Raw genomic sequence first — 23,306 nt, 5'->3', positions numbered from 1 at the left:
CTTTAACCGTGGGCTACTGTTGTTATCTATAGATCTCTTTTCCCAACCTAATCGTATTCTCCTTCGATGTGGGACTACGCTATTCATGCTATTCTTCCTAATTTTGAACACTAGAATAGTGCTGACAACAATGGAATGAAAATAAAATGAAAGGGCAAGAGTTTTTTTTTTTTCAAACCAATAGCCTATGATGCATGCAGCAAATATTTTGTAAGCAGATAATCTCTAATATAATTATTTTTCTTTTTAAAGAATAGTCTATTAATTGGAAAATTAGACCAAATGGTCATTACAAAGCAAGTCATTCGAGAGATAAAAAACAAGAAAACACCCATACCGGTGGTGGGCGAAGGTCCACCGAGTCATATTATAGGCGGCAAAATTACATGATCCACGAATACAGGAAAACATACAACCGATAAAACTATTAGAGAGCTCATAACAAAAATTAAAATAATTCTCAATCTGCCAACACGACGATACACGATTGATAGAGTTGATGACGACCCTGAGTTGAGGCGATGGCTTGTTGCACATTTAATAGTTCATTTGACTAAATTAAATGAACATTTATTAATAATTTCTACATTGTTCATTTACGCTTCAGGCGTTTTCAACTCATTCTAACTTAACTTTGAATAATATTGATTTACAGTTGGTATATATCATTTTGAACTATATCGTTTTTATATACTTTGTGCAAGAATCATTTTTCAAAAATTATCATCGATCCCAATTACTTTTCTCCCCCTGATCTAGAAAATTTTTAAAATTTGTGATATCTAAATACACCTGTAGGGATTTCAATATATCACAATAAATCAATATTTGTTTTAACTCATATATACTATATGACATTGAACTTCAAGTTCAATAAACTTTAGGTTCAAGTTCAATACTTATGAACTTAATTCATTTCTAAGAATGAGTCATAAATGCATAATTAGAAATACATAAATTTATAAATTTTACAAATGCATGATCATATAATCGTATCACATCAATAAGAAACTCTGCAATAAAAATCTAACAATGGCTCGAGATTATTAAAGAAATATAATTTAAATATTTTCTATGTGCAAATATATACACATTCTTCTTTTGAGCCTTATAAATTAACAATGAGAATAATCTTCTGGTTCTTCAACAAAATTTAATCAAATCCTTTACAATTTTTTGCATATGATTGATCATGTCAAAATAACTCAATTCATGAACTTCAGGTTCACTATAATTTGTATTTCAATGAAACTTTCATAAGGTAATGTAAAATCACTTCAACATAATCATTACAAGTTTCATTTTTATATACACGAATAATATAATTATATTATTCTTCAAAACATATGCACTCTTTAGGAGTCACTATTATGTTTATCAAATTTTATATTTCTTCAGGAATCACTATCATCAATTCAATGATGTGTATAATTTACATGACAACTTCATCATGTTATTGTAATGGTCAAATAGATATAACCATAATATATTATTCGTTTTTCCTTGTATCTTTCTAACAAGTCGTCTAATTTATTAATAAACTATTCATCAAACTAATTATCATGACTTGATATATTATATTAAATGTACAATTAGTACATATAATAAGTTATTTCTTATCACTTTCACAGCTAGATAAAAGTTATACATCTAGGTACATACAAAGATATTTTACTACTCCAAGTAGCAATTGTATGTAAGACTTTTTCATGAAGCTTTTCAAATAATCATTTTATGATTCTTTATCACATTGATTATATTGGTGTTCGGTTTTGTGCCCTAAATAAAACCAATTTCAATATAATCAGATTTACTAATTAATAAAGATCAGAAATCACATTTTATGTTGCATGGTTCTCATGATTTATTTCATGATTATAAATTCTATTAGGTCCAGAACATATGTATTTGTTCATGATTATAGTGTTGTCAGCACAGTGGAATATGATCATAATTATACGTTCAAAAGTTTAATTCCCTGATTTGTCAGTTCACTAGATTTAGACTGGCATGATAATCAGCGATAGGTATACTTACACCTTGGATAAGTGTTATGTCCTTTCTAGGGCATTGACAAAGTTTACCACTATCGGATGTATGGAGTATACATTGGAAGTGACCGATATTGAACTTGGATTAGATATGATAAATTTACCGTAATATCTATTCAATTCAATATCACCTAGTTGATCCTAGATCAAATGATCTTAATGTTGGAAATTATTTTACCAGGATCTTAGATCTACTCACAAGTATGTTGATTAACACCCTAAATATGACGATGAAATAAACACATATAAAGTTTAGTAAACCTTACATTGGGTGCAGCGGAATATAATGACTCCTTCCGTTCAGATATCTAGCCCTTGATTCCTTTCTATAGCAGAGCATTATCAATATCTGAACCTGGATCTCTTTCTCTGATTCTTTAGTGCTGAAACTCCTTCTTGCTGAAAGTTTTTCTTCACTATCTTCCTCACTATGATTGAGGTATCACTTGTTGTGTGTGGGCACTACTCTAACACTAAGAATTTCGAAATTCAAGGAAGAAGAGAGAGAGGGAGTGGTCGGCCAAAGATAGGGAGAGAGAGAGGCTCAGTTTTTTTTGAATGAAAAGTCAGAAGAAAAGTGTAGAAATTTTTGTGTAAATTTCCTAAAGCCTTCACTATCTATTTATAGTATTCCACTAGGGTTAGGTTTGAATTATTTGGCATTTAAAATAATGAAAATATTAGTTTAAATTCCATACAAAAGTGGTCGGCCCTATACATGTGGATTTGGGCCTCACTTTTTACAATTTTGCAGTTTTATCTTTTCTGCATCTGATTTTCTCAAAAACGCCATTTTTCAAATTCAACCATTTAAATACCAATTCTAACTATTTAATAACTATAAATAATTATTAAATAATATTGTCATTTATCATATTTATTAATTGAACCATACAAAGTATCATAATTAACAAATATGCCCCTAAAACTCTTTCTTTACAATTTCGCCCTTACTTAGTGAAAAATTCACAAATAGACATAGTCTAAATTGAGAATTATAATTGATTAATCAAAACCAATTATATTTTCTTTCTCATATTTTCTTTGCCGATGATCTCATTCTTGTCGGGAAAGCTAATACGGAGGAGGCCAAGGGTTACTGGGATTGTCTGGAGAAATTCTGTTCTTGGTCGGGACAAAAAGTGAATAAAATGAAGACCTCAATTTTCTTTAGTAAGAATACTCCCAATAATATGAAGCAGAGGATAAGGGAGATGTTGGGTTTAGGATCGCCAGAAGGTAATGTTAATTATTTGGGGCTTCCTCTATTCAGATCAAAACAAAAGGATGCAGATTTTAACTTTATTCTGGATAACCTGACGACTAAATTGCACGGTTGGAAAGCAAAAACTCTATCTAAAGCGGGGCGTGCAACTCTTATCAAGTCTGTGGGTTTAGCTCTTCCTCTGTATGCTATGCAAACTACCAAACTTTCTAATAGACTTGCCAGGAAGATTGATGGATTGGTGCGCGATTTCTGGTGGGGTTCTGAGAAGGGTAACAAAGGAATTCACCTAAAAGCCTGGGACAAACTCTGCCTCCCCAAATCCCTAGGGGGTTTGGGCTTCCGAAAATCCAAAGAAATGAACCAAGCTTTCCTCGCTAAGTGGGGGTGGAATCTTCTGACAGGGAACCAGTCTTTATGCTGCCGTATCCTTGAGGCCAAATACCTTAAAGGAAAGTCCTTTCTAGATTGTGTTCCGAAAGCCTCGGACTCGTGGTTTTGGAAGAATGTAACTAAATCAAGAGACGTCATCCGTAAAGGGGCTTGTAAGCGAGTGGCCGATGGCCAGGATACCAACATTTGGTTGGACCCTTGGATTGCGCATCTAAAGGGCTTCACTCCCCATTCTAGTGGGCGGGTAGTGAGTAGGGAGACCAAGGTAGCCGAGCTCCTGTTACAGAATGGTGGATGGAATATCCAAAAGCTCCACCATTTGTTTAATCAAGAAACAATCTCTGCTATCCTGAGTGAGGGTGTTCCTGCTGGTCGAGGCAAGGATAGCTGGTTTTGGACCTTGGAAAGTAATGGTCGGTTCTCCTGCAAATCAGCGTACTTGGCCCAGACTGTGGATAGTTCGAGCCCTAGAGAGGTTGCTCCCTCTATGTGGAACAAGCTTTGGAATAGTAAAATTCCAGAGAGACTCAAGGTCCTTTGGTGGTGTATTCTGTCCAAGGCTCTCCCAGTTCGATCGGTGTTAGGTAGAAGGTTTCCTATTGAGGATGAGAGTTGCCCCCTGTGCGGAACAGAAAGTGAAACTATGGAGCATTTATTTCTCTCTTGTAATGTTGCCTTTCACCTATGGCGGTCCTCTCCTTGGGGTATCTTCCCTATCTGTGATGCTGGTATAAGAATGTGGGATTGGGTTAAGTTCTTATGGGATCTCAAAAACAAAGGAATTAATGAGCAGGAGACCTTTTTATATGCTTCGCTCATCATTGACACAATCTGGCGGACCCGGAATGAAAAGGTACACAATAGTAGTCCGGTGGATATCTTTAAATGTATAGACTCTGTTCGTTTTTCTTTTGCAGATCATCATGCTTACTTGCTCCCTTGTCCAACCCGCTGCCTGACGGAATCTTGGAGTCCACCCCCACAGGATTGGTTGAAGCTCAACTGCGACGTTAGAGTGGGGATGGATAGCATGTGCGCTGCTGTGGTTGCAAGGGATCACGTCGGCAAGGTGATCTGGGTTTCTACAAAAAGACTGGATTTTTCTAATGCTCTCTGTGGGGAAGCGGCGGCTTGCTGTTTGGCTATAGAGGAGGCTAAAACTCGTGGTATTGAGTTCCTTATTGTGGAGAGTGACTCGAGGGTGGTGATCAACGCTCTTAATGGGAAGGAGTCCTGTTGGGAGCTTGATAACTATGTCTCTTTTTGTAAAAATACCTCCACCTCTTTTATTGGTTGTACTTTTCAATTTGTTCGTAGACAGTGTAATTTTATAGCCCATAATGTGGCTAACTGGGCATTTTCCCATCAGAGGTTTGGCTCTTTGCCAATTTCCTCTATGCCTGATATTATATTTTGTAATGACCGCGAGGTCTAACAGTTTCTCATCTAATACAAGTACGCTTTTCTTCAAAAAAAAAAAAAACCAATTATATGAGTCTTACAAGCAATATTATCTCAACTAGTGCGGGGACCATGGGTCTATATAACCGAGCTTCCAATAAGCAGATCAAGAATTTACAACCTAAATTCACTGACTTATTAATTCTTTGTTGAATCCACGCATAGAACTTAGAATTGCACTCTCAGTATATAGAATGCTCTATATGTTCCACCATATAGACACATCATTAGTTATCCATTGTTATAATCCTAATTTGATCAATGATCCTCTATATGAATGATCTACACTGTAAAAGGATTAGATTACCGTTACACCCTACAATGTATTTAATCCTTAAAACACTTAACCCCGTATAAATGATATTTCAGCTTATGTGAAATGAGATCTCCACCATTTATTTTCGTTTGGTCAAGCTCGAAGGAGATCATCCTTTACTTACTATTCGCCAGATAGAAGCTATAGATTCTATGTTTATGTTAGCGCTCCCACTCAATTGCACTACCGTGTTCCCAAAATGTACGTATCACCCTGACCTAAAAGTAGGCTTAACTAACAAATCAAAGAACACGAATAACCTCTCGAGATTGAGCCTAATCATAACAGGATTAAGATCATTTGATCTAGGATCAACTAGGCGATATTGACTTGAATAGATATTACGGTAAGTTTAATAAATCTAAGTCGAAGTTCAATATCGGTCCCTTCCGATGCATACTCCATGCACCCAAACCAATGCTCTGGAAAGAACATAGCATTTCTCCAAATGCAAGTAAACTCTTGTTGTAGATTATCATATCAGTAAAACCCTATGTCTGATAAATCTAGGAAACTTCATTCACATAGTCATGTTTACTTTCCAATGTATTGACAGCACAATAAATAGGATCAAGTATGTGAAAAGGATTTCAGATGAATTTATACATTATGTACATATAATCATGAAATAAATCATGTGAACCATGCAACATTAAATGTTATTTCTGATCTATATTAATAAGTAAATCTGATTATATTGAAATGAGTTTTATTTAGGGCATAAAACCCAACACTTAATCCTGACATGGTTAGGTTCGATCTCAAGAGTGTTATTCGTGTTCTTTTATGTGTTAGTTAAGTCTACTTTTTGGTCAGGGTGATACGTACATTTTGGGAACATGAAAGTACAATTGAGTGGGAGCGCTAAACATAGATATGGGATCTATAGCTTCTATAGGTATTTAGAAGTGAAATAATGATTTTCTTTGAGCTTGGCTGAATAGAGATAAATGATTGAGATCTCATTTTAGTGATTATATTAGTTCACTAGAATATCATTTATGGGTGGCCAAGTGTTTTAAGGATAAAATACATTGAAAGGGTGTAACGGTAATTTTATCCCTATGCAATGTAGATCATTTATAGAGGATCGTTGATTATTAGGATTATAACAATGGATAATTAATATCGTATCTATATCGTGGAACATATAAAGCGTTCTATATAACTGAGAGTGCAATTCCAAGTTCGATGGGGGATGCAATGAGGAATTAATAATTTCTTATTGGAAGCTCGGGTATATAGGCCCATGGTCCCCATACTAGTTGAGACAAATTGCTTGTAAGACTTAGTTAATTGATTTTAGTTAATCAATTATAATTCTAAAATTAGACTATGTCTAGTTTATGAATTTTTCACTATGTTATGGCTTGATTGTGAGAAATAGTGTTTTGGGGTTTATTTGTTAATTAAGAGATTTTATGGAGTCTAATTAATAAATATTATAAATGAAAATTTTATTTGATAATTATTTTAATTATTAAATAAATAGTTTTGGCATTTATAGGGTTGAAGTTTCAAAAAGTGGTATTTGTAAAAATATGTAAAATAGTTGAGAAAAATGACAAAGCCCAAACCAATGTGAGGCCCATTAAGTGGTCGGCCATAGGGTGCTCATTTTACTCTATTTTTATTAATTTTTTATTCCTAATAATTCAACCCTAACCCTATTGAAGAATAGTATAAAAGGAAGGCTATGGTCTCTTCATCCAAACTAATGCCTCCAAAGCTAATAACTTAGCTTTTGATGAGATCTCTTCCTTCTTCTTTCTTCTTCAATTCAAAACACTTAGGTGGCGTTTGGTTGGAGGTAATGAAATGGAATGGAATGGAAAGGAAACAATTTTCATTCCATTCCTTTGTTTGGTTGCATTTTAAAGTATTGGAATGACATTCCAATGGAATGCTCTTTCCACCATTTTGGTGGAATGGCTATTCCATTTTAAAAAGAAAAGAATGACCATTCCAATGTAACAAGGAAAAAAATTTAATTATTTTTTTATCAATTTTTTTATGCATTTTAAATTTTATTCCATTCCATTTCTATTGCTATTCCCATTCCCATTCCTATTCCTATATTTTCATTCCTTCCAACCAAACGCCTTTAGTCTTTCTTTACCAAATAATATTCAACCATTAGTGATTGAGTAAGTGCCTACACACATCAAGTTGGTCCTCAATCATAGTATGTAAGACTGTGAAAAATCCAATCAACAAGAAGGAGAATCGGGCTCAAATCTTGGTGATACTCTGCTACAGAAAGAATACAAGGGTTAGAGATTTGAGTGGAAGGAATCATTTAATTCCGCTGCACCCACTGTAAGGTTTCTTAAACTTTATGTGTTTATTTCATTGTTTTTAGAAATTCATATTAGGATGTTAAACAACATACATGGTAGTAAATCTAGATCCTGGTAAAATTAATTCCAACAATTGGATCACTAACAAATATTAGTAAATTATATATTCACTTTTGGGAATATGGAAACTGAATTAAATAGTAACTGTATATATACATATAATTGTACCAACAATAATTTAAAACTACTGATTTCAAGAAATAATAAAATATGTATATATTAATTTGCTTCTGGCATTATCAATATATGTAAAATCTATATTCTTTGAAATAGAATTTCATGTCTATTCATTCTCTTCAGGGAATGATATTTAAATATCCTAAATGTACAATAAATTTGTACAATTCACATTCTCTTCAATAATCAAATATATTTTTATCTAGATTATAAGTGTGTTCGTACTACAGGTACGCGACTACTATTATTCAATTCCACACATGATATATAGATTTCATGCACTTTGATTGTGTGTGGTATCTCATCTTTTGTTTGTTTCTAATTTCTTCTGGAAATATTTGAGTAGCAAGCAATGTCATTGATTATTTAAAATCATTACATTCATTTCGGGGAATGACGTTGAACAAGTAGAACATTATTATAAATTTCGTAAAAATTTATTACTTGTTCATCCATAAAAATATAAGAAATTATTCAGCAATCTCTTTTACGATATTTTAAAGAATATATGAATACAGTTTTTGCATAATCTTCAAGATGTGTGCAAAATTTGATATTTAATATATGTCACATGCAATAATTTCCAACATTGCAAGTAATAACAATGTATAATAACATGACTAATACGAACAATCTTTAAAAGTAGTTGAATTCAATTCATATCATTCTTTGCAGGGAATGATGAACAATAAATACATGTATCATGTATTTAAATAACATTAGTCATGTTCATTGTTATTCTTATATTTTGATGTTTCAATGCAATTTTCTTAACATTCTTCTTTTTTGTATTCAAAACCCTCTATAAAATTGCATCAATAATAATCGTTTTTAATGATTCTTTAGTTGTATTCACATAAATACAATATATTTTTTTTTGACAAATATAAAACATTTACTTCAAGAAATATTGTCAAAATTTATATCGATATTAGATTACTTTACACTGTCCTCAAAGAATACAAAAATATATACATAAATATGTATTTATCTCTTTCATTATATATCCGTCAACTATATGATGAATATTACGTTTGCATAATCTTCAGGATATATGCAAGATTTTATTGAGGATGCATAATCTTCAGGATATATGCAATATTTTATTGAGGATGTATAATCTTCAAGATATATGAAATATTTTATTGAGGAGACATAATCTTTTGGATATATGTATAATTTATATAAATTTTATCTATCATATCATAGGCACACATATATTGTAAATATTATAAATAATAAAAACATAATGTATATAATTTATAATATACATACATATATAATATACAGAAATATAGATAAAAAGAAAAGGAAGAAAAAAAATTATTGACATTGTTTCAGTCAGATGAGTATATATATAAATATATATTTAGTGTATCGTGACCTTGAAATAATTTAAGAACTTTAACAAAATACTTACATTGAGGCTTGAGCAGAGACTCGTGCTTGAAACTTGGGCAGAGACTCGTACTGATAACGTGTTATAAAATAATATAAAATAGATGAGAAGAAAGAAGAAGAAGAAGAAGAAGAAGAAGAAGAAGAAGAAGAAGAAGAAGATGAAGATGAAGAGAGAAAGAGAAAGTGAATGAGAATTTCTCAGTTGCTTATTCTAATGGGGTAAACCCCAATTTATACAAAAGTATGGACTAAAGAAATGAGAAACTAAGTTAATATGTAATAAATGAAAATACAATCAAGCATTAATGATGATAATTAATATGGTGATTTAGACATCTATAAATAATATTTCATAATAATATTAATATTATTATGAACTAATATTTTCTTCTTTTACCTTATTGACTAAAAAATATTAATTGACTATATATACCATACTAAAATTTTAAATTTATAAAAATTTTAATTAATGTCTAACACTAAATACTATGAACCTATATAGTACTTTTAAATTATGATTTATTAATTAGTGACTACAAAAATTTAAAATATAAAAATATTTATTTATAATTTAATAAAATTGTTGCTAATTCTCTCCCACTCATTAAACCTTTTTATTTATTTTTTTTTCTTTTTTCTTAATCATTTTTTTAAGTTAATAATTATTATTTTTTTTAAAAAAAGTAAAATATCATCAACCAAAAAGTATACATACGTATATTTTTTTTGAAAAAGGCTAATTAGCAATTTTTTCCCCAAACTTTGACATCTACTAAATTATGTCCCCTGAACTTTTTTGGCCGTTAAAAATTCCCCCTGAACTATTAAGATTGTTAGATTTAAGGACTTTTGTCTAATTTTAGTAAAAAAATTCTAACATGGATGAAAATTCAGGGGCATTATTTAGTACATATCAAAGTTTGAGGGGCACGATTTGGTAGATATCAAAGTCTAGGGAACATGGTTTAGTACATAAACAATCATTGAAATAGTAAAATTGAATTAAATTAGACAAAAGTCCTTAAATTTAACAATCTCAATAGTTCAGGAAGAATTTTTAACGGCCAAAAAAGTTCAGGGGGCATGATTTGGTAGATGTCAAAGTTTGGAGGGAAAAATTACTAATTAGCCTTTTGAAAAATCATATGCTTAAAAATAATCTTCTTACTATAAAATTGTTTCCGGCCAAATAATAGTTTATAATTATTTTTTTTATGAATCAAATCAATTGTAATTTATAATTATTTATTATTAAAAAAATGCTACGCGATTAATAATTATTTATTTTAAAAAAAAAAAACTACAAAAATATCTACCAACGTAACAATATAAGTTCTTTCACTTTCATTTAGGCGCTTGGAAAATAAAATCAAAACTGGATGAAAGAGAACAAGTTTGCTCCTATTGTCATTCACATTTTTTTTTTTATTTAAGATTGTAAAATTTTTATCTATCTTATCTTATTATTAATATATATGTATACATCTCTATTGTTGTATCATTCGAAATATTTCTGAAAGAGAATGAGAATATATAAATATGTAAGTACTTTATGACATGTAAACTATAAACGTAGACTTATGGTAAAAATATTTGACACTTATTGATTATTAATGTTGTTTTTTTTTTTTGTTGTTATGAATTTTTTTACTATATTTAAATTTACTTTTGGAATAAAAATAAAAAAAAAAATTATTTATATTATTAAAATAAAATATCAAAAAAATTGAAATTTGATATCTCACTAAACAAAGTGAATAAGAGTAAGAATAGAGAAAAAGATAAGTATGGTATTATATTGTAGCAAATAAAAAATAGGCTAATTAGGATTTTTTTCCCCCCGAACTTTGACATGTACCAAATCATGCCCCTGGACTTTTTTGGCTGTTAAAAATTCTCCCTGAACTATTGAGATGGTTAGATGTAAGGACTTTTATCTAATTTTATTCAATTTTAATGTTTCAGTGATTGTTTATGTACTAAACCATGCTCCACAGACTTTGATATCTACCAAATCATGCCCTTCAAACTTTAATATATACTAAATCATGCCCCTTGAACTTTCATCCATGTTAGAATTTTTTTACTAAAATTAAACAAAAGTCTTTAAATCTAACAATCTCAATAGTTCAAGGGGCATGATTTGGTACATGTCAAAGTTCGGGGGAAAAAAAATTCTAATTAGCCTAAAAAAATACTAGAAACCTTAAATAATATATGTTAATATTATTGTGAACTAATATTTTCTTTTATCTTATTGACTAAAAAATATTAATTGACTATATATACCAAACTAAAAATTTTTAATTTAGAAATTTTTTAATTAATGTCTAACACTAAATAATATTATTGTGAACTAATATTTTCTTTTATCTTATTGACTAAAAAATATTAATTGACTATATATACCAAACAAAAAATTTTTAATTTAGAAATTTTTTAATTAATGTCTAACACTAAATACTATGAACCTATATAGTACTTTTAAATTATAATTTACTAATTAGTGACTACAAAAATTTAAAATATAAAAATATTTATTTATAATTTAATAAAATTGTTGTTAATTCTCTCCCACTCATTAAACCTTTTTATTTATTAATTATTTTTTTTAAGTTAATAATTATTATTTTAAAAAAAAGTAAAATATCATCAACCAAAAAATATACACACGTATATATTTTTTGAAAAATCATATGCTTAAAAATAATCTTCTAACTATAAAATTGTTTCCAAATAATAATTTATAATTATTTTTTTATGAATCAAATCAGTTGTAATTTATAATTATTTATTATTAAAAAAAATGCTACACGATTAATAATTATTTAATTTTTTTTTTTAAAAAAAAAACTACAAAAATATCTACCAACATAACAATATAAGTTCTTTCACTTTCATTCAGCCGCTTGGAAAATAAAATCAAAACTAGATGAAAGAGAACAAGTTTGCTCCTATTGTCATACACATTTTTGTTATTTTAAGATTGTAAATTTTTTATCTATCTTATCTTATTATTAATATATATGTATACATCTCTATTGTTGTATCAAGAATGAGAATATATAAATATATAAGTACTTTATGACATGTAACTATAAAGGTAGACTTATGGTAAAAAAAAAGGGTAAATACCATTTTGGACCCTGTGTTTTGCAAAAGTTACAGATTGGACCCTGTGTTTTGTTAAATGACAAAATGGACCCTGTTTTTTCTAAAATAGTAAAAATAGGACCCTGAGCTTAATTTTTGACAACTTTTTTTTTTAATACAACCAACTTGAAGACAATGCTTAATACGAACAGATACAAAAAATGTAAACAGTTTTGTCATAGCACTTTTAGATTGGATTATAATTAAACTTTATTTTGATAAAAAATCAATTTAGGGTCCTATTTGTACTATTTTAGAAAATACAGGGTCCATTTTGTCATTTAACAAAACACAGGGTCCAATTGGTAACTTTTGTGAAACAGAGGGTCCAAAATGGTATTTACCCTAAAAAAAATTGACACTTATTAATTATTAATGTTGTCTTTTTCGGTTGTTATGAATTTTTTTTACTATATTTAAATTTACTTTTGGAATAAAAATAAAAAAATATAATTACTCATATTAGTAAAAAAAATATCAAAAAAATTGAAATTTGATATCTCACTAAACAAAATACAAAGGCACGCTAAGCGTGTTTTCTAGTTTAAATATAAGGTGGTGTTTGCTTTGATGTTATGTAATATAATGTGAATGGTAATTGTAATATAATAGAATAAGAATTGTAATAGGAATGGTATTATGATGTTTGATTTAACTCTATAATGAACATTGTGATCAAATTAATAAGTTGTATATTGACAAAAATATTCTTAGTTTTATTATTTTTAATATTTCAAATTTTAAAAAAGTAATAAAAAAAAGTAAAAGAGATATTTTCTAACAATGTAATCACATTACATTGGTTTTATGATATAATAGGGATTACAATAAATAATGTAATGAACATTACAATGTAAAACCATTATAAAGATTTAAAAATAAAAACAAACTGATTATAACGATTCTATTACAATTCTTACACTAAACAAAAAAAATGTCATAATTTATAATCTTTACAACCTAGACTCATAAAATAAAAATGTTTAGAACTTAGAGTTACCCGTTTATGAGGGTAGAAAAGAAGCCATAGCAGTCCAAAACACTCTAAACTCGACAGTCGACACAATAAGTGCGGTGACCACTGTGGCCGAAACAAGTTGAGAGAAAACGAAAGGGTGGTATGAGATTTTTACTGTAAGCTACTTATCCACACCCAGTTGATAGTTGTTGTTATCGCCTGTATGTGGAGTTCTTAAGTCATTTCAGGTCAGGTTTACTAGACTGGTCCCTTTTTTGATTTGAAGCAAATTGAATTTATAATGTATGAATTGACTTTAACTTGTTAAGAACCTGAATTCTACTGATGTGTCCTCTTGATAGCTGCTGTGCACCTCTCCTCACTCAATCCTCTCTCTCCAACAAACTGGGAAGATTCTCTCTACTATGTAATTGATTCCCTTTTTATTTTGTACCCTTTTCTGTTATAAAGCATCTTTTCTTTTTCCTTTGTATTGCCACCTGTCAAGGTGTGATTGAATGCTTGTACTCTGTTTTGCCTATATAATGAAAAGTCTGTACTCAGACTCATTTGAGCTGAGAAATACAATTGTCTACTTTCTTCACTTGGTATCAGAGCAAGGACGGCCCACGCCATGTCCACTGACAATTCTCAGACTCCCTTCACACCTCAGCCCAATCAGCCTCGCCCTGCCCCTACTGCAGCAGCTACTCAAAATTCCAATGGAACAGGAACTGGTGCTACTCACAGCTCTGCCACTTTTACCACAAATTTCACACAGCCTTTCAGTACTTTAAATCAGCCATTTTCCCTAAAGTTAGACCGAAATAACTATAGCTTATGGAAAACCATGGTATCTACTATCATACGAGGCCATCGTTTAGATGGTTTCATCAATGGCTCACGAATCTGCCCCCAAGAATATATTCCTGCTACCACAGCTGCTGATGGTCAGCCTGGCTTTGGAGTTATCATGAACCCTGACTATGAGCACTGGATAGTCAATGACCAACTTCTAATGGGTTGGATCTACAGCTCCATGACTGAAACCGTGGCCACTGAAGTTATGGGCTGTGCTACATCAGCTGCTCTTTGGCGTGCCTTGGAGAATCTGTTTGGTGCACACTCAAGGGCCAAGATGGATGATACAAGGACATTAATCCAGACTACTCGAAAAGGTAACACCCCCATGACAGAATACTTAAGACAAAAGAAGATGTGGTCTGATAGTCTTGCTTTGGCTGGAGATCCTTATCCAGAAGCACACTTAATTTCCAATGTTACATCTGGTTTGGATGCTGAATATCTTGCTATTGTGGTTCAAATAGAAGCTAGATCTAATATTACTTGGCAGGAGGTTCAAGATATGTTACTTAGTTTTGACAACAAGCTCTCAAGACTTCATGCTGCTGGATCTACCAGCAAAGGCATGACTTCGGCTGCTGGAAACCCAAATGTTGGACCATCTGCAAACTTAGCTGCTGCTAACATGGGAGGAAAGCCATCTGGTGCAAATCGTGGCAGGGGCAATCATAACTCGTACAACAACAATCGTGGGGGCTCATCTCAAAATGGCAGTCATCGTGGTGGAGGCACTCAAGGCAGAGGCAGGGGCAGATCCAACAACACTAGACCAACTTGTCAAGTTTGTGGCAAGTATGGTCATAGTGCTGCTCATTGTTACAACAGGTACAATGAAGCTTACATGGGACACGAACCAGGTTCTCAACAAAACCAGCAAACTGGTGGTCATGCTGCTTATTTGGCTACACCTGAGGTTGTGGACAGTGACATGTGGTATGCTGATAGTGGTGCCAGCAATCATGTCACCTCTGCTGCATCAAATCTGAACCAAAAATCAGATTATGGTGGTAAGGAAAAACTCACAGTGGGTGATGGAAATCAGATTAATATTTCTCATGTTGGCTCTAGCTATTTGCAAACTAATACTGATGATATTCTTGAGCTCAAAGATTTATTACTTGTTCCAAAAATTGCTAAAAACCTTATTAGTGTGTCTAAACTAACAGCTGATAATAATGTGGTTGTTGAATTTCACTCAAATGTGTGTTTTGTGAAGGACAAAGCAACAAGGAAAGTGCTGCTCCAAGGGATGCTTAAAGATGGTTTGTATCAGCTCAACCTACCTCAGTCCAACTCTCCTTTCCAACTTCCTAAAGACTCAAGTAACTCTCATCATTCTCACAAGTTCACTGGTGTTTTGACTCTAGAAAAACAATCTGTAGCTCATAATGAGCAGTTAGTTTCTCAAACTGATATTTGGCATAGACGATTAGGGCATCCTTCAATTAAAGTTTTGAATCATATTTTGCTGTCAAACAATGTAAAAATTTCAAGTAATGAAAATATGGTTCATTTCTGTGATGCTTGTCAATATGGGAAATCTCATGCTCTTCCTTTTAAATTGTCATCCAATAGAGCCTCTAAAGTTCTTGAAATTATTCATACAGATCTTTGGGGCCCTGCTCCTGTCATGTCCAACACTAATTTTCAATATTATATACACTTTATTGATGACTTTACAAGGTATACTTGGATTTACCCTTTAAAGCAAAAGTCTGATGCTCTACAAGCTTTTGTTCAGTTTAAAGCTTTTGCTGAGAAACAATTTGAAGAGTCAATTAAGTGTCTTAGGAGTGATGGAGGGGGTGAGTATCAAGCTCTTTCAGATCTGATTGTTGAAAATGGAATTGATTTTCAACATTCTTGCCCTCACACTTCAGCTCAAAATGGGAGAGCTGAAAGAAAACATAGGCATATAGTTGAAATGGGATTAACTCTCCTTGCTCAAGCTAACATGCCTCTAAAATTTTGGGTTGATGCTTTTCAAACAGCTGTGTATCTTATAAATAGGTTACCCACACCTATCTTGAACCTTAAAACACCTTTTGAAGCATTATTTAAAAGAAAACCTGATTATGCTTTTTTAAAGGTTTTTGGTTCAGCTTGTTTTCCATGCATTAGACCCTACCAAACACATAAGTTTCAATTCCACTCCTTAAAATGTGTCAACTTAGGGTATAGTGATCATCATAAAGGTTATAAATGTCTAAGCTCTAATGGTAGAGTCTACATCTCTAGGAATGTCATTTTTAATGAAAAAGAATTTCCTTTCAAAAATGGCTTTCTAAATAACTACTCACCAGAAAAACAAGCTGTTATACAAACCTCCCAATGGTCTCAACTACCTAACCTTCACAACCAAAACACCATGTCAAACACAGTTACTACACCAGAAAAAACCAGCAGTACTGCTGCAACAGATACATTCCCTGGACCAGCACTTTCTGACCATTCACATGAGGTTAGTGATCACATTTTTGAAGTTGTTGAGCACACTAATATTGTTGGCAATACTGATGTGGAACAGGGAGATATGCAGCAGAACATTGAGTGTGAAATTCAGCAGCAGGAACAACAACAACCGATTCAAGTTCAATCTCATCCTATGATCACCCGTTCAAAGGCTGGGATTTTTAAGCCTAAAGTTTATGTTGGACACACAGATTGGAATCCAATGGAAGAAGAGCCAAGAACAGTTGAGCAAGCCTTAAAGTCTAAGGTCTGGAATCGTGCCATGCAAACTGAAATGGGTGCACTAAAAGCCAAGAAAACTTACATCCTTGTCCCTAGATTGCCTCACTACAACCTGGTGGGTAATAAATGGGTATATAGGATAAAAAGAAACGCTGATGGGTCTGTAGAGAAGTTGAAAGCTCGCCTTGTGGAAAAAGGCTATCATCAAAGGCCTGGTGTTGATTTCAGTGAAACGTTTAGTCCAGTGATCAAGTCCTCAACCATCCGTGTCATTCTTACTATTGCTGTGAGCAAAAATTGGGAAGTAAGACAGCTGGATATAAACAACGCCTTCCTAAATGGAACGCTTGAAGAAGACGTGTATATGGTGCAGCCACAAGGTTTTGAAGACAGCAGCAAACCTGACTATGTATGCAAATTAAACAAGGCGTTATACGGCCTAAAACAAGCTCCTCGAGCTTGGTTTGATAGGCTGAAACAAACTCTGCTTAGCTGGAAGTTCACTAATTCTATGGCCGACACATCCTTGTTTTTTAAACTGACTGAACAAGCTGCCATCTTTGTACTTATTTATGTTGATGACATTATTGTCACAGGTAATGACACTAGTCAGCTGAAACAGTTTATTACTGATCTGAACAGGAATTTTGCTCTTAAAGATCAGGGATTGCTACACTTTTTCTTAGGCATAGAAGTGCACCGTGACACAACAGGCATATATCTTTCTCAGGGAAAGTATGTTACAGATCTTTTGGAAAAATTCAACATGACTAATGTTAAACCTTGCCCTACTCCAATGGTATCTGGCAAACCTTTATCAAAAGCTGATGGTGAACCACTTCAAAATCCAACCATCTACAGAAGTATGATTGGAGCTCTTCAATATCTGTGTCACACTAGACCCGATATTGCATTTGCTGTTAACAAGCTTAGTCAGTTTCTGCAATGCCCAACCACAAGTCATTGGAGTGGAGCCAAACGAATCCTGAGATACTTAAAAGGAACTATTCACCAAGGCCTTCATATATGCCCAAGTGACAGGTTAGCAATTGTTGGATATTCTGATGCTGACTGGGCTTGTTGTCCAGATGATCGTCGATCAATTGCTGGGTATTGTGTTTATTTTGGAGAAACATTAGTTGCCTGGTCCTCAAAGAAACAAGCTGTTGTCTCAAGGTCAAGCACATAATCTGAGTATAGAGCCCTTGCTCATGTTGCTTCTGAGATAGCTTGGGTTGAGTCTCTGTTAAAAGAAATCAGTTTTAAACTGCCATGTACTCCAATAACCTGGTGTGATAATCAAGGAGCAAGTGCTTTGGCCTCAAATCCTGTCTACCATGCCCGAACTAAGCATATTGAATTGGATGTCCACTTCATTCGTGACAAAGTGCTGCAAAAGAAACTTGAAGTCTGCTATGTGCCATCCTCAGATCAAATAGCTGATTGCTTAACAAAAGGTCTTTCACATTCTCGATTCAGGTTTCTTATTGACAAACTCGGGATGAAAGTGTCACCCCTTTGTTTGAGGGGTGGTGTTAAGAACCTGAATTCTACTGATGTGTCCTCTTGATAGCTGCTGTGCACCTCTCCTCACTCAATCCTCTCTCTCCAACAAACTGGGAAGATTCTCTCTACTATGTAATTGATTCCCTTTTTATTTTGTACCCTTTTCTGTTATAAAGCATCTTTTCTTTTTCCTTTGTATTGCCACCTGTCAAGGTGTGATTGAATGCTTGTACTCTGTTTTGCCTATATAATGAAAAGTCTGTACTCAGACTCATTTGAGCTGAGAAATACAATTGTCTACTTTCTTCACTTAACTCTCTCTCTCTCTCTCTCTCTCTCTCTCTACTGTTTTAGTTCTAAAATCCTCTTAAAACATTCTGAATTGGTGTGTTCATCTTCACAAATCTGTTTCAATTACTGGGTACTTGAAACTTTCATGTGCCCTTTCTCTACTACTTATTATACTGTGTGAATAATCTTTATTTTCTTTGATTCAAATTGTTTAGAAACTGGATTGAGGTTTTGACTTTGTCCTCAGGCCTCTCAGTTCTTGTGATAAAGTTAATTCATGATAGATGCTTGGCCTTCCTTTTATTTTCCTGTCTTTTAACCATTTGTACATTTCATGTTTACAAAATGGTCTTTGGCAGTTCTAGCAATTGGAGCATATAGAGGAGAAAATTCACTGTGTTTGGAATAGAAAAAACATGGAGGGCAAGTCTAGAATCAAGAAAGATGTTACTGAAGTAATATGTCTTTATCAGAACTTAATCTTATGATTCTTCTTTTGCTTTGTATGCTGTTTCACTAATGATCTTCTCTTCTTATTTTGTAGTTGATTGGCAATACACCAATAGTTTATCTCAATAATGTTGTGGATGGCTGTGTAGCCCGCGTTGCTGCAAAGCTAGAAATGATGGAACCTTGCTCCAGTGTTAAAGACAGGCACAGATATATTATATTTCTTCTATTTCTTTTTTATGTGCATTAATTGTATTTGGTATGAGAATTCTAGTCAATTGGGTTTGTTTTAGTTTAATTGGTTGAGTTACAATGCATTTTGTCTCACTGTTCTGGTATTCAGGATAGCACACAGTATGATTCAAGATGCTGAGGAGAAGGGTCTAATCACGCCAGGGAAGGTTAGCCATGAAGATTCTTTATGTCTTGAGATATGATAATAGTTGGCCACTCATATAGGATGATATGACCAGAGCTCATTTTCACGGTTTGTCATGTTGATGAAATCTTCTTACAAGTTCAAGTGAAGTTCATTCCTTGTCATATGTATATTTCTTTGCTCATTCATGCAAGAGAGACTGCCACATATGTAATTGATTTGTAAATTTCTGAACACTCAACTAACATCTATTTCTGGTTGGGTATGCTTGCGCAATGGGTGGGTTAAAGACTGTCCTTGTTGAGCTTACCAGTGGCAACACTGGCATTGGGTTGGCGTTCATTGCAGCAGCAAAGGGCTACAAGGTTAAATTAGTTATGCCAAGTTCTTACAGTGTCGAAAGAAGAATTGTGCTTCTAGCTTTCGGAGCTGAGTTGTACCTCACAAACCCTGAAAAGGGATTTCAAGGGGTTTTAGATAAGGTCTCCGAGCTGCTAAATGATACCCCCAACAGTTACATGCTCAATCAATTTGAAAATCCTGCCAATCCGAAGGTATTATGCAAAAACAATGGGCCTTGATGTTGCCTTCATGATCAGGCTTTTTGAATTCTGTTATCTTTGTTTATGCAGATACATTATGAGACCACTGGCCCCGAGATATGGAGAGATTCTGACGGGAAAGTTGATGCCTTTGTAGCAGGGATAGGGACTGGGGGTACAATAACAGGTGCAGGGAAGTTTCTGAAGGAACAGAACCCAAACATCAAGGTGTCATACTTTATAACTTGTGCCTAGTTTAGATTTATTTTTTATTTGTTTGGGGAGGGAGAGAGTAAGTGTTATCAGTTTTATTAAGCTTCCATGTATTTATTTATAGGTTTATGGGGTAGAGCCAGTTGAAAGTGCAATCTTGAACGGTGGATCACCAGGTGAGTAATAATTCATAATACACTCAATTTCCTTGTTCATCATTGTTGTTTACCTTCTCTTATATTTATGGAATATGGGTGCCTGTTAACTGTTAAGGATAAAAAGTATAGCATGAGCCATGAGGAATGGCCTAGTGTGCTTGAATGTCAATGTCCAATTACTAGTATAGAATAATAAAAATTAGAATCTTGAGCCTGCCATTTATGAATAAAGAGAGAGAGAGAGAGGGGGAGAGAGTGAGGGAGAGGGAGAGAGAGAGAGAGAGAGAGAAACTTGAGAAATTTTGATGTTTCTTTCTCTCATGCATGTTATCCTATTCATTGGCCTATAAGTTGTACTTGTTTAAATTATTGATTCTCTAACTAGACATGTATCCCACGGACATGTCATAGGGAAACATTCCATCCAAGGAATTGGAGTTGGTTTTGTCCCAGATGTTCTGGATGTTAAGCTACTTGATGAGGTTATTCCAGTAAGTTATGAAGCCATTTGAGTAACTCAATAGCTTTTTAAGCATTGGTTGTTACAAAGTATTATAATGGTTTAGGAGCTCTTTACTGATATCACAACATTTCAGGTATCAGCTGCCGAAGCTATTGAAACCGCTAGACAGCTTGCTTTAAAAGAGGGTTTGCTGGTATGGCATTTATGATGACTGCAAATTATTGTATGAATTTATGAGACTTGACTTTCTAGTACTGATTGTGGTAGCATTTTCTTTTGCAGGTAGGAATCTCATCTGGTGCTGCAGCTGCAGCCGCCATTAAGTTGGCAAAAAGGCCCGAAAATGCTGAAAAACTCATCGTGGTAAGTTCTATTTTTTCCCTCGAGTGATATACTATAGAATTAAATAAGAAGCCAAGATCGGTTAAAACTTGCATACTGTTTATCGTTTCACTTCTTCTACACTCTCTTTCCAGGTTTTGTTCCCAAGCTTCGGAGAACGTTACCTATCAACTACTCTTTTTGATTCCATAAGGCATGAGGCTGAAAACATGACTTTTGAGTAAACTGTACAGAGGTTCCAGGAGACTGCTATTGCTACTGATTCTTGACTCTTTTGAGTGAGACTCAGAACAAACCTTTAGACTGAACTATTTTATAAATACCTTTAAACTTGTTAAACAAAACAAATTATCAATATGAGAATTTCTTTGATTTATAAAACTCCATCGAACTCCAGCTATGGAACCATTTTGGTTGCATAGAATGTCCATGTATAAATAAATGTAATGTAAGGATGTAAATTTTTCCTATCACTGAGTTTGTGATAATCATAAACAAACTTATTATCAAAGTAATTTTTAGGAAGGGATGAATGTTTTCAAAGCTCCAACCGACCTGAAGAGAAAAGTTTCTGATAGGAAGACAACTGAACTATGGTCACTAGTCAGTTGATATAAACATATTTTATATTGTTATAATGTTTTGGTTCCTTGCTCATTTATTATAACCATATTAATAATGAAGCTTTTAAACATAATTTCATTCATACTTTTTGGCTGTAATGATTTCGTTTAATAAATAAATTATAAAATCGTAAATACTTAATTTGAATAGAGAATATTTTACTGTATAATTATTGTTTCCAAAATTTAATTTATCTGAGGAGTTTTTAAGGTAAATGGTGAAACAAAAACTTTGTTACAAATAGTGAGGTATGTACTGTGATTCTTTTTATTGAATTACAAAACAATATCAGGGAAAAAGGATTATCCTAGTAAACTAATTGAAACAAACCATTGAGGTCAGCACTGGTGGGTCGAATACAAAATGAGAATTATAAAAGGAAATTACACTATATATCTCTTTAGTTTAATTTGATATTTTTAATGTTTACTCTTTTTTTCAAAATCTATCATGTTTACCTCATTTTTTTAATATTTGTACTAATTTTACCCTTATTATTTTACGATAATTTCCATTATTCTCTAATCAAAAGTTTGCCTTAACTTTCTCACAAACCAACACATCTATTTACAAATAATAGTAATCTATTATGTTTGAAATTATATTTAAATTATGTGACTGTATGAGGATAATTTAAGTACAATACTCATAAAAAAGAGATATTTAAATTAAATTTTATTTATAAATAAATTTGATTAGTGTATAAAAAAGTGAGTATTTTTCAACTTCTCCCACGTTATTTTATAGTGGTGTCGGACACCGTAGTGCCTATACAAATGAGAATAATAGCAATATTTATACAACAGGTTATTTACAAAAACATGAAGAAAAAAAAGGAATAATTTTTTTTTTTTTGAAGAAAGTAATCAAACTTTATTTAACTTTCAAACTCAGCCACCAAACATGGTAGCAAATCAGTTGGGACATCCCCCATACTGAAAGTACGATCAGGGTAAGAAATAGCAGTTCTAGCAATTGTGTGAGCTACTAAATTTGCTGACCGTTTTACAAAAGAAATAGTAACACCCCTTAAATTCACAAGCAAGTTTTGACACTCTTTAATTACATCACCAAATAAAGAGATCATGTATATGGCATAGAAACTTTTTTTTTTTAATAGTAAGCAAACCAACAGTTACAAAATGATAGGCCTGTCCTCCACTATAACAGAGGCAACCATTGGAGGAACTCCTCCATCCTAGAAACAAGAAGTTTTACAACATAAAACATTCTTAGCTATTAAATGTGTTGCATTATTCGCCGATCTCAATTGAAAAAGGACACC

At 32.7% G+C, this 23,306-nt stretch overlaps 1 protein-coding gene across 4 annotated transcripts; it reads left to right on the top strand.

Moving 5' to 3' along the window:
- Window positions 1–13,596: 13,596 nt before the first annotated feature.
- On the top strand, window positions 13,597–21,870 carry LOC133034925 (cysteine synthase-like). Of its 4 annotated transcripts, none has more exons than XM_061110464.1 (11): window positions 13,597–13,743; window positions 19,210–19,305; window positions 19,395–19,504; window positions 19,644–19,701; window positions 19,970–20,233; window positions 20,312–20,449; window positions 20,559–20,610; window positions 21,004–21,083; window positions 21,189–21,248; window positions 21,338–21,418; window positions 21,532–21,870. In XM_061110464.1, the coding sequence occupies exons 2-11, from the start codon at window positions 19,267–19,269 to the stop codon at window positions 21,619–21,621; spliced, it is 972 nt and encodes a 323-aa protein (XP_060966447.1). In that variant the 5' UTR covers window positions 13,597–13,743; window positions 19,210–19,266; the 3' UTR covers window positions 21,622–21,870. The 4 variants fall into 4 exon arrangements, with proteins under 4 accessions (XP_060966447.1, XP_060966449.1, XP_060966448.1 ...); XM_061110465.1 differs by lacking the exon at window positions 13,597–13,743 and adding an exon at window positions 13,781–13,798; XM_061110463.1 differs by lacking the exon at window positions 13,597–13,743 and adding an exon at window positions 18,841–18,980.
- The last annotated feature ends 1,436 nt before the right edge of the window (window positions 21,871–23,306 follow it).

The sequence above is a fragment of the Cannabis sativa genome, chromosome 2 (assembly GCF_029168945.1).
Source record: "Cannabis sativa cultivar Pink pepper isolate KNU-18-1 chromosome 2, ASM2916894v1, whole genome shotgun sequence".
Taxonomy (NCBI): Eukaryota; Viridiplantae; Streptophyta; class Magnoliopsida; order Rosales; family Cannabaceae; genus Cannabis; species Cannabis sativa.
This window is presented reverse-complemented; position numbering and strand designations above follow the sequence as displayed.